The sequence below is a fragment of the Drosophila biarmipes genome, chromosome 3R (assembly GCF_025231255.1).
Source record: "Drosophila biarmipes strain raj3 chromosome 3R, RU_DBia_V1.1, whole genome shotgun sequence".
Lineage (NCBI taxonomy): Eukaryota > Metazoa > Arthropoda > Insecta > Diptera > Drosophilidae > Drosophila > Drosophila biarmipes.
Genome location: NC_066616.1, coordinates 25,641,921 through 25,659,402, shown reverse-complemented (window position 1 = coordinate 25,659,402; position 17,482 = coordinate 25,641,921). Strand labels below are relative to the sequence as shown.

The window sequence follows — 17,482 nt, the reverse complement described above, 5'->3', positions numbered from 1 at the left end:
AAATGTGGCTTGCCTTGGCTCGCTTTAACTTGGATCAAATGGGGGTGGGCCAACGTGGAAGTGCTGAAAAATATTTGCAACTGCATGCGTTTGCGTTGCACATACGACACGTTGTCCGTAGTGAAGGGAAGTTGTAAAGTCATGATTGACTATCCAAAAAATATATTTATATTTATTTTAATAAAAGAAATATTTAGAATTAAAATTAATTTGGTCATAATGTTCTATCTTCGTTACCACATTTTCCAATCTAAATGTGTCAAAAACCATTTGGTGCTTTTGTATTAGATATATTTATGAAAAATCTATAACTTTGGAAGACATTTACAATTGAAATTGAATTGCAATTGTCTTTACTCTCCTCCTAATTGCCCGAATTGCACTGCTTTTGTGGTGAACTTTTCCCTGGCTCTTGACTCCTTTTCCTAGCAATATTCTTGGGGGCTGGGACAAATTGAACGTTATTGCCACGATTGTAAAATAAACGTGACCAGGACATGGCTCGGGCAGCCAAAATCAATGCAGCTTGTTGGCCAGCTGAATTCGATATGACAATTTGACGAGGCAGCCACAGGAAGTGGCAGTCCCTTTTTGCAAAATAATCCGTGGGCGAAGGAAACAACGAATGACACGTTTGCAGCGCAAATAGATAGAAATAGTCAATATAAACCCTTAAAAAAGATATTTTCCTTTGGGAAAATCACACAACTGGTGGCCATGCACAGATGATTGCGTTACATAACGCTTCAAGTGTTTTCCATGACATGTGGCGCAGGTGTGGCAGGAATTGGTCACACAAATAAAATATATGCAGATGGGTTGAATTTAAAATTTAAGGATTTAAATAGCCATTTAATATTTGTATCTATTAAATTTAAGTCAATCTTAAGGACAATTTAGATACTAAGTAAAATATTAGGGCAATAAAAAATCCCTTAAAAATTTCATATTTAAAATGTGCAGTTCTCTGATCCCGAAAATAAAATGTTTGTGCACCGCAAAACTAAACGAAAACAATAAATAATATCGAAACAAAGGCGGCTAACGAACAACATCACAAAATTAAAGGGAGCACGAGCAAATGTGACAGCAGATGCAGATGAGTCGCGCAATTGGGATGAGCTAAATGTTTGTGCAAAACATTAAAATAATAATCAAAACAATGATAATTGAAAGCACACAGAGCGAAAAGAAACGAGTGGAAAAATTAAAAACAAATATCAAAATCTGCAATGGAAAATCGTCTGGCATGTGGATAATTTCCAGCAGACTTGCCTCAGCATTAGCGAACACAGATATTCAGTTATATACAGACGTCCTGACAGGCAGGACAATATAATCTGCCGACAATTTGCGCCTAAAAGTTGGCTGCATTTTGTTGAAATGCAAACATGGCTGGTTATTCCGCCAGAGCGCCGACACATTGGCAAATCCAAATATTGTTGCAGCCGCCTCACCCAAAAACCCAAAAGCCCGCAACCCAAAACTCTCACATATCATTTAAAATGCATAAATCCAGCCGCCTGCCGGGCATTACACAAAATTTCCGTTAACAGTTTTCGTTGCCAAAGTGTCGAGTGTTTGAGTTTTGAGCCGAGTTTTCCCACCAGCAAGACAAATACCCGCCTTGTTCATATATTATTTGCAGCCAAATTAAATCTAACAGCTGTGAATTTTACATGTGTGCGGACGACGAGCAAATTTCGAGGCAAATATGAATTTTTAATACAATTTTCGGCGAAACTTTTGTGCAACGTTTCTGCTTAATTAAGTATGCTCTATGGGAAGGCGTTGGAGAGTGGGGGAAATATCTCGTCAAACGTTTGAAATAATCAAATGAATTCTTATAACATCATATTAATTTCGGGGAAAGTTTGTCGGGGTAAAAGTTGAGGCAATAATTTACACAAATTGCCAATTCTGCTGGCCGAATAATGTCCGTCAACTCGAGCTGGCCAAAAGTCACAATTCGGTCAAAACTTTTCTCCGGCTGCCCGACAACTTGTTCTCACTTTATCGCATCTTTATCGGCTCCAGCTCGACAAACACGTCGCCGGAAAATTCAAATGATAAGGCTGTGGTGGAGCTCAATCTGTGGGTGGTTGGGTGGCGCCGGTGGTGCTGGTGGTGCGGCCCTTAAAAGTGGGTGGTTCGATGGGCTGGCTGCAGGGCATTGCGCGTTATGACAACATAAACGATATTTACTTTTTGTGCCTGGCTATTGCCATTTCGCCTGCCATTTCTTTATTTCTCCCGATGCCTTTTATGCGGAGTTTTGCTTTCCCTGGCTTTCCCATTGCCCCAAAACCCCCGCTCATCCCCCTGCTCTATCCCTTGCTCTATCAAAAGTTTTCGACTGTTTCTGTGTGGCGTTTTCTTTTTGTTCGTTTCGTTTGGGTTCTTTTTCTACTTTTTGCTATTTGAAGTACTTCAAAGATTTTAGCATATTTTATTTGAATACTTTATTTCGTGAAATGCGTCTCTGTGTGTGTGCTGTGTGTGAGTGTAAGTGGGTGGGTGGGTGGCTGGGAAATGAAACGACATGACTTTTTCAGCTTTGTTGGCCCCGCTTTCAACTAGCCCCCGCTCTTATATCCGCCCTCCTAACTAGTTTCTATGTCTTTGGTGCAAAGTTTTTCCTTCAGTCGTTGGGAAATGAAATTTTTTCGAAAATTTTTCCGCGGGGAAATGAAAAAGTTTGTCCTGGTGGACACAATGCGGCTGCCCTCGATCTTTTCACCCCGCAATACACACACACACAAACCACTTGTCCTGCAAGTTCTAGTTAATATTACGCATACGCCGCGTATGCCCTTTTGACTTTTTGCCCCCAGTACACCCCGAAAAAGCAGTTCCTTCGTCCATTTTGCGTGGCAATGTGTATGGGGTGCACAGCTGTTAACGCGGGCCACAGGACACAAAGCAAGGCGTGGGATAAGCAATAAAGGATAATGTCATTCAATGTTTTGTGTGTCCCGCGCACAGCAACCAGGACAACAACAACAACATCTGAGGCAGCAACAACGGTGACAACAACAAAGGCGGAAACGCTTGCCATCATCAGCGTCGTGCTCATCGTCTTTCGTTGTCGTTGTCGTCCTCGTTGTCGTTGTCATTGGCAATAGTTTTGTACACTGAACAAATATTGTGAACCGCATATCGATAATTACTATAACTTTAATTTCTTATATTTATTTAAAAACTATTATTTAAAATTAAAAAAAAGGGTTTACTTCAAAATCACTTTAAAATGCTCCCGAAAGTATGCAGTAAAAATAGGTCTTGGGTAAAAATTCGACAAAATTTTAAACAAAACAAATTGCATACTTTAAGGCTTATTCTCGAGTAATTTTAAGCCCGAAGTGGTTTTGGTGATACTTTCATAAAACAAAATAAGATTTGACCCAAAGGTAAACTATTTTTTTTAGATATTCTCTAAGAGAAACTACTTTGGTTACTGAATTTTAATAATATCTCCAAGTGCACCGACTTTGTTGCTGTTTTCGGCTGCCTCAGCTTCTACTTTTAGCTCGCTGCTCCGCCAGACAATAGTCAAAAATGTCTTCATGTCGAGGGCGAGGAGCATAACGGAAATTCGCATTTGAAAAATACTTTCTTCATTTAACAACAATGTCGGGCGGCGACGAGGACGTCAAGGAAGGGAAGGTGGAGCGGAAAAGACACTGGCAGGGTGGCAAAGTGTTGGCATTACTGTAAATCGTTTTCGTTTTACGTTTCATAATGACAAAGACACTGGCAGCGGCACCGGCGGATTCAAAGGAAGGCGATCCAAGGATCCAAGTCGATTGACAGACAATGGGCGGAAATGAAAGCAGCAGTTGCCAAAAACAAAAAACAAAAATTGAAACAAAGAAATGAGGCCAAGTGTTTTTTAATGAGCGGTATGCCCTTAAGTCCGTATAAATCGGATCAATAGCTAGCCGAGCTTTTATAGTAATTATCAAATGTAAATAATCATATTGAAAATATGTAATCCCCCAGTGCATAGCCGCCATTGTTCCATTGTGGAGGAGAAAGCATCTCAAGTTTCATGGGAAAACTTTTCGCATAAGCGTGTGTACGAATAGGGAATTGATTTTTATATATATAAGCCGAAGTGAAAACTTTCAGCCGCGCTCGTTGTATAAAATAAAAATAAAAAACAATCAGCTAAATGCTGGCGTCCCATATGCGCGACAAAAAAATACTTCTCCCCGCCGACAGCTCATTTTCATCGGGATGAGAGTTGCCAGGAGCAAGCGCAGGACATGCGGTGACATTTCGCCAAGGGGCGTTCGCGGGCGGGGCATATTTAAATCTAATTTTGTCACTCAGCAAACAGTGACATGCTCACACATTCTCCATGCAACTGATGCTGCTCGTGCAGGGCAAGAAAAATATTTTATGAAGGTTTAAAGCATGTATGAAAACCAAGAATTAATACTTTTGCTTCTTTGTTTTCAGTTTTTACTCAGATTCCTTAAAAGCTAAACCATAATTTAATACATCTTGGAGGTTGCAATATCGCATGGAGGTGTTCGTTATCCTCAAAATCAACCTGGATAACAAATTAGCCAACATTTTTCTCTGTGTACTGGCGCATTTGACTCACTGTAATCGTGATTTCCTGTGCAACAGACGGTGAAAGAGAAGGCGACAGGGCGAGCGAGTGAGAGGGGGTGATATGGAGATAGAAGCATTGTTGCTGCCGCCTGCTGCTGTCTTTGTTGAAAGCGTTAAAAATGTCACAGCGCATTGCATACTTATTGGCGCATGTGTTAATGCACCACCACAGCTATTGCACCACCGAACCACCAGGCCACCGAACCACCACTGGCAGGCTAAATGTTACGCGCTGCCTGCATTTGCGGCTGGCAAAATCCTTTCGCTTTTTCCCCCGTTTCTATTTTTTTTTTTCGCATTCGACGTTTGCATATTCTCAGCTCTCACACACGGCTTTTTCCTACCTTTTGTGGCAGGTGTTTGAATTAGCTTTCTGTGGGTTGGCCGGGCAGAGCTGCAGCACAATGGCTTGCAATTGCACAAAAGCTTATTAGGTTTTCCCTGCCACTCGTTCTCTGTCTCTGTGTGTGTGATTGCCATTTGGTTTCAGCCCCTTCATGGGCGAGTGTGTGCGCGAGTGTAATACTTTTTTACAACAAATAATGCGCTTTGAGGTCGCGTGCTTCACGTGTTTTAATCCATTCGCTTTTAGCCCTCGCCCCTCCGCGTATATGCCAACTTTTGTGGCACTTTTACGCTTCGCTTTTAACGGCGGCGGTGCAAACGGCGGTTCCGAATCCATTTGACAATGTAAACAACAAAGGGAAACTTGGCTCCCAAAATGCAGAGTTTACTTTGATAAACAGAAGTACGGGTTCCGGAGGAAAACTATTCGGGATTTTATGGCATTCAAGGCGCTTTAATAACTGGCATTCGATGGCAAACTTTTTGGTAATTCATCATCCGATTAATGTGTTTAAAGAGCACTGTTCATGTCTTAAACTTAATAATTTTAAATATTATAAAATAATATTTAACTGTATTACTTACCACAACTTAAACCGTGACATTTAATACCTTAAAAAACAAGTATTTGGAACATTGTTAAAGCAAAATTGTTTTTTCGCACACACTGAAATAATTTTGCAGGCAATTATGTAATTTTCCAAAAAAGTATTTGTTGAATCCGACTTCTTTAAAATGCTTAGCTAAGGTATAAAATTTAAATGCCATCATATGGCTTAACATTTTTTTACTCCATCCCTCGCATTTATAATATCCGAAAAGCTTGACGAAGGGATTCGCCTGGCTGAGCCATGAATTATATTCGGGCAACACAATGGGCCCTGGCAAGGGCTCTCTTGGCCAGCAGATGCGTTGCCCATGGCTATAATATGACCCGGAGCACTCGAAAGTGGATCCGGGGATGGCCAGGATGTACTCCCATTTCGTTTACACGGCATTTTCAGCTTGAGTTGCTGTTGATTTAATTCAAGAGGGCATGCATTTCCAATGTCGAGGACCCGTATGAAAAGTGTACAGCGATCCAGAGGATCCGTTAGCCCCGCCTTTTCCATCATAATTGCTCGGCTTTTCGGGCGATGCAAATACGAGTGGCATTGTAACATAATTTCCCGTGCAAAATACATCAAAATGGACCATCGTGAAAATCTGCATTTTCATGTGTGTTTGCACAGCAGTCTAAACTTCGCACACAGGCAGATATGTTGATGTGGTTAGTTAGCATCTGTGTTTATATTTGTGTTTGCATTTTGCATTTTCCGCCCTCGAGTGCGGAGGCGGGGGGCGGTTGGTTAAGGGGGGCGTGGCATACACATGTCCATGTCCGTCACACTTGTCGCTGAGCATGTAGTAGTGTTTACCTCCGTTCCACAAACCATTTTATCGCTTTTTTCTCTGTCGATTTGGCCTGGCACATTTGTGTTTGTTCAGCTACTTTTGCGGTTTGCCGCTTTTCGCGCACATTTCAACCACATTTTTAGTGACTCCGGTTTGGACAAACGCCAAAAAACGAGGCTCCAAAAAAGGGTTCAAGTGCGCGAAAGAAGAAAGGACAATATAGGAAAATATAGGTTCAAAATCACCGCAAACTATTAAGATCTGCTGCCTTTTTGAGAGGTGTCCGTACATTTCCTCAAACGAAATTCGCAAATAAATTAAATACCAACCAATGGTACATTGTTTGCCCATTGATCGCGTGGGAATCGCTAATTTATAGTCCGTAATGAGAGCAGCACAGTTTAGACAGCCACTCCTCGTTTAATGGCTCATCATTTGAATTCGGCTCGATAATCGAGAGAGCCCAGGAAATGAATTAGAAATGCTGGCAAATTGAAACGCATTACCATACAAATCTATAATTTCAACGAAATTAGAGTACATTTTTATCGCAATCCGATGTTTTTTGAACTTTTTGGCGCCCACTTGTGCGGGCTTGTGTGTTTGCGTACCACGGGGCGTATGCGCAATTTGATGTGCTCGCAATTCAATTAAATTCGGCAAATTAAAGCGAACCGGTATAGCTGAAGTGAAATTTAATTGCATGGGGGACCGATTTCCCCTTTTGCTCTCTGGCTTCCTCCCTGGGGAGGTCAGGGCAAAATGCAGCACGTATTTATTAGCTGACGTGCATTGATGAAGGTCGAACCAGCGAGTGCGTGATCCACTGAAACGGGGGAGGTGTACCTCCCCCTCTTGCAGGACCTGCCAAGGATTCCCCCAGGCCGCTGATTGACTCACGATTATGCAATAAAACAGCAGACGACAGGCAGGACAACACTCAAATCCCCGCAGAGACAATGGGCCGCAGACCAAGTCCCTGTTCATGCTCCTCAGCGCCCTCGCTTACCATCGCACTCTGGGTGTTTGCGAGGGTTTCATTGGCTTCATTTCAACAGCAGCTTTTCAAAAGCTAAAACTTTTTTATGTCCAACTCATTAAAAATGTGCGCCAATGGACTTTCTGCAGGCCAGTCCCGGCATCCTTGATTCCTCTCCGACTTTGGCTCAAGCTTCGCTCTTTTACCACACATACACGTTGGGGTATAAACAGAATCGGGCAGAAATACTTATACACTGGAAAGAAAATTTCATAGATATTGTATTACATTAAAAACGCATAAAATATCTTTAAATGTCAAAAAAAAAAATTTGTCATGCAAGAACCCATAACAATTCCTACAAGAAACTTAAAAAGATCTCGTATTTTATTTTAAGAGAATTAATATTTAATAATGTTTCTTACCTTTAACAAACTGCTTTATATTATTTTTCCTTATGTAGATTTTGGGATGTTTTCCGCTTGAATTTCTCGGCTTTTGCCCGAAAGCGAGAGCGTACGACCAAGTTGAAGTCAGAAAGCCAAATGCAATTTCCAAGTTTTTAATGTGCGAAATTTCTAATTTAAGATTTACGATATTTTTATGTCGAATTACGTACCACCCGGCTGCCCCATCCCGATCCCATCCCAACCATGCCCAATCCCCGCCGCTGATGTTCGCTCATTTTCGTGCTCTGGTGTTTGGCTGTGAATTCCTTTGGCCAGCTGCGAAGTTGGGCCGGCTTTTAATGGAGCCCCAGCTCGGCGAGGACTCTTTAATTGTGGAACTGAACTGGGCGTAATGCAGGCCCCGCCGGATGGGTATATTTTTGGGCTCTTAATTATGGACACGCCCAAAGGTCAATGGTCGCCTTTTGATGCAAATTTTATGGACTGGAACTTAATTGGCCCCGGTTTTCCCGGTTCGAATGGCCCACCCACACACACAGAGACATAGCGAAAAAGCTGAAAAATCTGCCGCCGGCAAATAAAATGCCCTGTCCAAATTGTTTTGCGACTGACCAATTGACTAAAACCAACAAAAATTTGTAACTGGTGCAGATTTAATGTGCATTTGTTTTTCGGCACGGTTTTGTTTTTGTGAAGGGTCAGGGAAGGAGGGTTTGTAAACGCAGCGATTGCAGCTGCAGTTTTGTTAGTTAGGGCAATAAATTGTTGGCCCTCGGTTTTCGGAGGGCCAGGGGTTGTGTCAGATGCAGAGATTGCATAAAATAAATTGGTCAGCGATTGATTTGGGGGATTTGCCGAACAATTTATTACCACCGAGATAAAGGCATTTGAGTGTCAACATCAAAATGGCAACATTCCATTCCAGTCGAATGCCCGACCCAGTCAAATATTTTCCCTTTAATCCTTTTTGCGTGACCTACACGGAAAGCATTTTTGTTGGTATTGGCGTTTTTGAGTGGGAAGATTAAAGAATTAAATAAGAGACGCTTATAAGAATAAACGAGTAATAAGCCAGTTAAAAGAAAAGATTAAATATTATATAAAAAATTTAAAATTTACAAGAAAATTCTTTGCAACTTAAAGTAATTTTTATTCATTCATTCATTTCAAAACCTTATACCGTTTTAAGGCTTTTTCCCTGACTGAATCTTTAAGGGCACATTTTACAGCACATTAGGCAGACACCCGATTCGAGCGGAATTTAAACCGCTTAAGTGACAAGAGAAGCGTCGACACGTGCTCCATTGGCCAGACAGAAGCACAGGGGGACAGTGATCCCCGGCGGTGGCCCGAAAAAAGAAACCGCAAAAACCGTATCTCAATTGCAATCACTCAAAACAACGGAAATGACGCTTAGCACAACTTCCTGTCGCTCCGGCGGACAAGCGGACGGACAAATGAAAGTATCCACAGCTACGGGACGACGCGCAGCACCGCCCAACCACCGAGGACCACCCACCAGAATTGTAATTCATGTCGCTGGGGGAGTTTTTTTTTTTGGCATATTTGTCAACTCTGTTTCCACTGCACACATGATGAGGTGGGTAGTGGGTGGTAGTGGGTGGGTGGTGTGTAGGTGGCATAGGGATTGTAGTCGGTGGTGTGGGAGCTTAGGGCCGGCCACGCCCATCAGCCATACACCACCGACTGGCACATTCAAGTGCAATTTCCTTGTAATGCGAAACTATGTCATTTTGGCACGGACGCGGGCCGAAAAGAAGTTCCAGGATGCCGGATGGGGCCGTTGGTACAGGGAAGACTCCATAAAATATCCCAAAAAGGTTTTAATATTTAGCAAAATGTAAAATGATTAATTTAAAATACTTAAACACGGTTTCGTTATAATTCAGCTACCTATTAAAATGAATCCTTGAGAGAAATCCCTGCTAGAAAACCACTTTAATGGCGCTTGCCTGTATTTGCTGGCAGCGCGTGCATGCAAACATGACACGTTGGCGCACTTGTGATGGCACTCGTGTCCATGTCCACCTGGCAGCCGGCTCCTGGCTCCTGGCACTTTTCACCCGGCGATTGCAGCTGCAACCGGATGCGGAACCAGAAACCCTGGCTCTGGCTCTGGACTGTGAGCTGGAGCCGGAGTGCCGAAAATAGCCGGCAACAACCGGCAAGCAAAGTGGCAACTAGAGTGACGGGCTCCGGGTCTCAGGGAAATGATTCTGGGCGGAGGAGATCCCCGGGCGGCAGAGAGATCCCCGGCAGCCGGGCTGACAGGCGGCATTTGATAATGTCAAGCCCCAAATCAGCAACAGACACCGGCCAACTGGGGGACTCTTCGAGACGGGGGTGGACAATTGCACGTTGCGATTTCAGCCAGTCAGCCAGTTGCCACTTGGCCGGGCACACATGGCCAGGCCATCTCAAGTGCCTGTCTGGGCCATCGTCGAGTGCGGTTTGTCTGGTCTCCCGGCCGATGGCACAACTAAGCAACTATAGTTTAACTCCTGCCCCTCTTTATACCATAATTGCCGCTGAATTTGTCCACCTTTTTGTCTTTACAGAACAGTTTCACATTTTTGTGGGCGATCTGAGTGCCGAAATCGAGACGCAACAGCTGAAAGATGCTTTCACCCCATTCGGAGAAATATCGTAAGTACTAAGATACACTTTCAGATATCTTAAAAAATATATGGAATTAAATCTAGGCCTAGAAAAATAGTATAACATCCAATATATAGCATTTTATAAGTACTTCAAGTTCAAGTTATTTACAAATAGTTACATGCCCTGACTTAATTTGGATATTTTTAAATTTATATAAACAGACTTAAGCATGGCTGGTCAAAGTAATATATTTCAAAATAATAACCAAAACCTATTCCTGGACTTTCTCCCTCTCCAAAAACCTTTGCCCAGCATCGATCCATGCTTCGGCCAGCACATTAACTCCAAATAAAGAACATTTTGCCGCACTTGTGCCGGCCGAGCAAATTGTTAAATAAACAAACAAACGGCAAATGAAGTCCCCCGTCTTTCTGCGCCTAATTTATGAATAATTAGCGAGCCGAGGATGCATGTCGAAGGAAACCGCGAAATGTTGTGCCACAGCAACGTGAATTTCTCTCGTTTCCAGCTTTGCTTTTGTTTTTTTTTCTGCTGCTGGTTCTGGTTCTTTTGGTTTTTGCTGAAAATCACGAGTGAATGGTCCATAGAAACGGTGGGGCTCCCAAGCAACGGGCAATAAATTAATAATTTAATTTTCGACTTTTTTGTTTGAGCAGCCAGAAAGGGGGAAAAACAAACTGCAATGGGGACCGGGGACCAGTTGAAAGCCACAAGCAGCTGTCGACGCCGGGGCAAACAAATGATGCCGGGGCGAGTGGCCCAAAAAAATATTAGAGCAGAACAAGTGAAAGCAAATAAAACTGATTTATATACATACATACATCCCCTGTGCAGGTTAACCTGCCCCACCTTACCTGTGGTGAATATATATATTTTTATGCCCGGCTCAGAAATGTTGCGCCCGGTGATCAGGTCAGTAACCAAAAAAAGACGTCCTGGGAGCGTTTTTCGCAGGCTTTTCATTTGCCACTTCCTTAATTAATGAGCATCAGCCTTCGTCTCCGTCTTCCATTCGCCCCTCGCTATTTGCTCTCGGTTCTTTTGAGAAACGTTGAACTCATTTTGCCAGAAACTATTTATTCGAGTGCACACTTGGAGAAAATGGTGTCTAAAAATAACTAATAAAATTGTAATGCAGCAGTTGTTTTATAAAGAAAACTAAGCCCTTCTTAGTTGTTATAAAAGTCGAACTCAATACTTTAGAAAGTTAATAAAATTGGATTAGCCTATTCAAGTACCTAAAATTGTATGGCAACTTCATTAATAAAGAAGCTAATTTTTAAAAAATCAACTGATTCTACATTAAGATTCTAGTTTTCGGAATTCAAAACGTCTTTAAAAATAAATTTCTTATTGTGCAATGTCAAACGTTCATTTAACATTACGAGGGCTTGGCCTTTTGAAGTGCTTGGCTTGGATTTTCGGTGGCGGTTTATCCCGCGGCCCGGCATCTGCAAATACTGTTCTTCCGCATGTTTATTTTATGACGGGAGCAAATCTACGAAATAATTACATTTTTCATCTACACCTGAAGTGGTTCTTGGCTGCCTTCCACTGCCTTCGGGGCCCAAGGAACCGGCTTCAAAGACATCCTCTTGCCAGGACATCCTCCGTCGCTGGCCTCGCCTCTTAATTTATTGCTCTTTATGCCTTGAGTGCCCGCGTGGGAAATAATCGCAAATATGTTGTCGTCTCCGGTCTCCGGCCTTACCTACTTTTCATCATCAGGTTAACAGCACTCATGGGTGGATTTTTCATTTAGGAAGCTAAATTTATACAACAATTTGGCCCCCAGACTTCAGCTCGTTTTTAATTAACTGGCTTAACTTTCCAACTGCGGCGAACAGTGGAAACTTTACAAAGTAATATGTGTGTGGAAAATTCACCATAACTTGAAGTTTTTGTGGTTTTAGTTTGGCACCGGGAGACGCAGGAGATGGAGGCACACAGACAGAACTCATTATGAAAGTCGATGGAAAATTATTGAAAAGGAAAGGCTGCGGGAACAAAAGAAACTTAATCCCCCAATTAATTGCTTGCCTTTGGCAACGCAATCGCAATCGCAACCGTAATCACCATCATAATCCCTTCAAAATAATTAAGTCTCTTTGAGTTTCCAAATCAATCAACACCTTGTGCTTAATCAAAACCACCGAGCACACTTGTCCACTTTCCCAGCACCAAATTTCAGACAATTTTCCCCTGGGGGCCACCACTAATATTTATATAGTTTCCCTATCGCAACTGTTTAATGGACTGGCACACACCAAAAATCCGATTAGACAATATAATGCGAAGACTCTCATTCTTATAATGGCCATAAAACACAAGGCCCCGGAGTGTGCTTGCTTTAATGCAGCTAATTAATTATTCGGCCGGTCGAAAGGATCAACATAAAACCCAAGGCACACCAGACCACACTTCTTGTTGGCCAATTAGGGAAATTCGCAGAAACCAATCGACTGCAGCGACCAGAGCCAGAGTGCCAAAACGATGACGGGCAGTTCAAGAGGCAGTTCGATATATAGATATGGGTATATATATGTGGCATATAATACCAGACTATAGTCGTGACCGAGCACAAAACTGAAATTCAATTATCCGCCTGCGGTGGGCGGCTCAAATTGCGTCTGCTTGTCGATGCAGTCGCCGCAGCCCAAAACCATAACCAGATAGCAGTGCTCCTGATTAATCACATGCAATATGTTCTGACCCCTCCGACTTCGGACTCGTTTCGTCCAGTATTCATAAATAAAACCAGAATCAGATTCAGATTCGGATTCGGAATGGGAATGAGAATGGGAATCGGAATCACAACCAGTTCTGGGGAGAGAGACAAACAAAGAGGCCCGGCACAATGGGCAAATTGATTAGCGAGCGGGACATGGACACGTCCTGGCCATTTGGCAGGACCTCTGTGGCTCCTGGCCCGACTCCTGATTAGTTTCCTCGATATTGTTGCCGCCTCTCATAATTCAATTACATTTTTGTGCTGCACGGCTAACGAGCCCTTCTCGGCCTGTAATTGGCAGCCCTTCTTGCTTGTTGCTGTTTGCCGCCTTTCATTGTCGGCCACAAAAGGCTTAACTTGGCCTTTGTGCCCAAGTTTGGAACGAACAAATTTTAAAATTCCCAGGGAAAAGAATACAGGGATCATTTCAGTAAGCAAAACTTACGATTTAAGAAATTTCAATTTAATTGAATATTTTGAATCCCAAAAAATCATTTAAGAACTAATAGGATAACAAATCTTCACAGACGGAAAGTAATAATAAATAAAATGATAGTATCTCAACATTCATACATAAAAAAAGGTATAAACAAGTTAAAATAGAAAATGTAAGTTCATCTGAATGAGGAGAAATTATTCTATTCTATTCACTCTATATCCTATTATAACAAACCATATTTTTCGATGTACCCACACAAAACTTATGCTGAAACTTACGTGTAAAACTCCTGAAGAGGTGGCCGGGAAAAGGGCAAAGAAATCAACAAGATAATAGTTGATAGTTGCGACTGGGAATGCGAATGGAAATAAACTCGCTCGCTATCGCGTTTGCTTTTTTCGGCTACTTTTAATGACACTTGGAAAAGTTTTGATTTTGGTTTGCTGTCTACCATCTCCAGACTGCAGACTCCCTCCATTGCCACCTTGCCGCGACGTCATTACGTTGATATTACTTCGTTTTCTTCCTTTTTTAACCGGGCATATAATTTTGTCGCCCCGTTTTAGGGACAGCCTCGATTGGGGCGATGCTGAAAATGAGCAAAACTTTCAACTTAATCTATTCAGAAAGTTGCCTCAGCCTCGGCTATGGATTCAGAGCCTCGGCCCCGGCCCTTTTCATAAACTTCAAAATGTGCTTGTGCACGTCGTCAAGTTAACTTGGCTCCTTTCTGCAGTTCTGCAGTTCGACTTTCTGTTCGCTGCGGAAAAAGGGGAAACGGAAACCAATGATCGGCGACAAGTGGGCGGCGGAAATGGTGGAAAAGTTGAGCGGCCCGCGCCATCTAACTCGGCGCTTAAGTAGGCGGCGGCTTTTGTTGCGAGGCGGCGAGTGACAAATCAAAATCGCATTCAAATGCGACGCGGCGTGCAGCGGAAGTTAATGCGAAAAACTTTTGCCCCAAAACGCGCACAATCAGTCAAGCATCTCCTTGGCACTCCCAGCGATTTTACCTGCACTCGAAAAAAAATATGGGTCTTAATATAAGACGTAGTGCATCACAGAAAAATCATTTTCGATAGGCATCAACATCCTTAAATTATTTTTTAAATGGCTTTAATACTTATAGTGCAAAAATTTATCATATTTTCTAAATAAATGCTTTTGGGCGAAGCTAATTTATTTTTTCGTCTGTGACTTTTCCGGATTTTCCCTCAATCCTTCGCTCTGTTTGTGCGTAGTGTGAAAAATGAGTCTTGGCAGTTTGTGTTGCAGCCGCAGAAGCCTGACACTTTTTCATGCCGCCTGCTACGATTTATATTTGTGGCAAGTGTCAAAAGTTAGACCAACTTCGGCGACTTTAAAGCGCCACTCAATGCAAATTAAAGCCAATCGCAATCGGGCCGCAGTACATTGAGCTGTGTAAACTTTTTAATATAATTTTAATGGCCAGCAAAGTTTGCACAATCATTAAATGGCAAACAATTTTCGTTTTCAATTTGTGCAGATTGTGTATCAATACACAGGTTTAATGCTTAGATAATAGACAGAAAAGCCAGCAGGCGGTGGCAGCGGCTCTGGCGACTTGCTGCCTCGGGGCATAAATTTATTTAATTTAGGCAGGGCAACTTTGGCCATAAAATACGCATTAATTCATTAAAATTGACAAAGGCGAAACACGAGTGCCAAGCACGGTTGGCTGCCTTTTGGACAGTGTCTGCTGCCAAATGCTGGGCGACCGAACCGAACTGAACTGAATGACTGAGTGACTGGCTGACTGACAATGTCCTGCGTTTTTGGGGCCAACTAAGCGGAGCCAAAACAGTTTGCAAAACGGCGCCCCACAGCGGCTAAATGTATATAAATAAAAGTGCTTCACTGGCGAGAGGAGCGGCGGCGCCTTTTAAAATTAAATCAACGGAAATAAAAGGGACAACAGCTACAGCACCAGCAGCAGCAGCAGCGGCAGCAGCCCAAAAACTTTTTTATCGCGCCAACAAAGCCGCGCCAGAAATTATGCTGCAATGAAGACGACAACGAGTATAGTCCTTTTCGTCCTTGGACATGGGGCGACAATTTTTGGCTGGCGCTTAAAATGGCACTTTGGCTGCCTGTCATTTGCAGGCAGCGCGGCACAAATTGAATTTAACTGCACTTTCTGGGCCTCGGCTTTCGCCGGAATTGAGCCGCTGCCAAGAAAACAAGTCGTCGTCGTCGACGGCGGTGGCGTCGACCCTCCGGGGCCCGCACATATGTTGAAAGTTTATCACTTGGCCAAATAAAAATTTGCTACTCGGCTCGACGCGACTCTACGGCCTTGCTCTAAACTTTTGGCTACAAATTTATTGGCAATAAATTGACTGCCATTAAAGTAAGCGAATAAAAAATGGCTGCCAACGCATAAATCCCCCAAATAATTTGACAAAATGAGTCACACAGATTGAGTGGCCCATTTTATGGGCCTCCGGCTCTACGCCGAAGTCACAGGTGCAATTTCGACACGGAAATGTAATTTTAAAGCACTCAACGACCTCGGGGGCAGCCTCCTGAAGTTTTGAGCCTCGCAAAAAATGGGTGGAATGAGCGACAGGCTGGGGCACAAAATAATATAATCATGGAACAATAAAGTCGGCGGGTACACAGGAAATAAAAGCATAAACAAATTATACTGTATTATACTATACTATACTAAGGCACCTGAGTCTTATTAAAAATAAATAAAATACTAGCCATACTCTAACGGTTCCAGAAATATAGAAAGTAAAATAATATATTTTGGAAGTTCTTTATTTACTTTTTAAATTAGAAAAGTTTTTTTCGTATTAGATAAACAGACGGACGCGGATGGCCATGCAGATCTGCCAGCCAAGTGTCGAGTGCCCTGTAATTGCCGGACAAAGGTAAACGCCCGAAGGGGCGGCACGGGCCGGGCTCAAAGTAGAAAAGATAAGGGCTGAGAAGATGGCCGGGAAGGGGGGCGAATTAAATGAATTTGATTTACGTTTTTAAAGCCAAATAAACGCCTTTCAATTAAGTCGAAAGCCGGAGCAGCAGCTGCCCACGATTCGCCATTCTCCAGCGTTGTCTCTTATTGACTTTGGCAGTGGCTGTGCCGCTGACAGCGTTCGTCGTTGGCATTGGTCTCTGGCAAAATACTCGAAAAACCACCGCAAACACCTGACGAGCATTCATTCGATGCCACCTCACCTGCCCTCAGCCGGCCACCTCCCCCCGCCACCCGCCTTTTCGACCATCCGCAACCGCCGTTTGCACAGGGCGCTCATACGCCCTGTTGCCTCGTTTCGCTTTTGTCGTTACATTTTGAACCTGCCGTTGTGCACTGCGATAAATTTTGGGTAGAACATAAAATTCAAATTAAAGCAAGTATTTTGAACCATTGACGTTTGATGCATATTTATTTTAACTTTTAAATGGAATCTTTTGTAATATACATTTGGTCCAAAAGAAATGATTTATTTATTAAAATCATTAAACACTAAAAACTACATATAAAATTATGGATGGATTGCTTCATTGATAGTATCTAAAGGGATAATATGAGGGATAATGACCTTATTTAGTCCATAAAGAAATTAAGAGTCAAGGAATAAATAAAAATATAAAATTTTCGAAGTGTACGCTCCTTTTCGCTAAGTGCACGCTCTCAGCTTGTTGTCATTTCGGTAGCGCCGCACCGTGTTCACTGATTTCGCTTGCAAATTAATGAGAAATTAGAGACAATGCCAGAGTCAGAGCCACAGTGCCGCAGATAGGACGATAGGAAGATGGGCCAGGAGCAGGAGCAGCAGCAGGATGAGGAGCAGGATCCGGAGCCGATGCCATTGCCACTTCCATGTCCGCTTTCCTTGTCGTAAAAAGAACATTTGTGCTAATTTAGAAAAAGGCAAATTTGGACA

The 17,482-nt window shown here is 42.8% G+C and overlaps 1 protein-coding gene across 6 annotated transcripts in view; it reads left to right on the top strand.

Annotated features, from left to right (window-relative positions):
• Nucleotides 1–17,482, top strand: part of LOC108024706 (cytotoxic granule associated RNA binding protein TIA1) — a 90,702-nt gene that overhangs the window by 41,342 nt on the left and 31,878 nt on the right. For all 6 annotated transcript variants that reach the window (XM_017094795.3, XM_017094793.3, XM_017094792.3 and 3 more), the window contains exon 3: nt 10,332–10,419. In XM_017094795.3, coding sequence (XP_016950284.3) covers nt 10,332–10,419 — 88 coding nt within the window. The remainder of the gene's footprint in view (nt 1–10,331; nt 10,420–17,482) is intronic.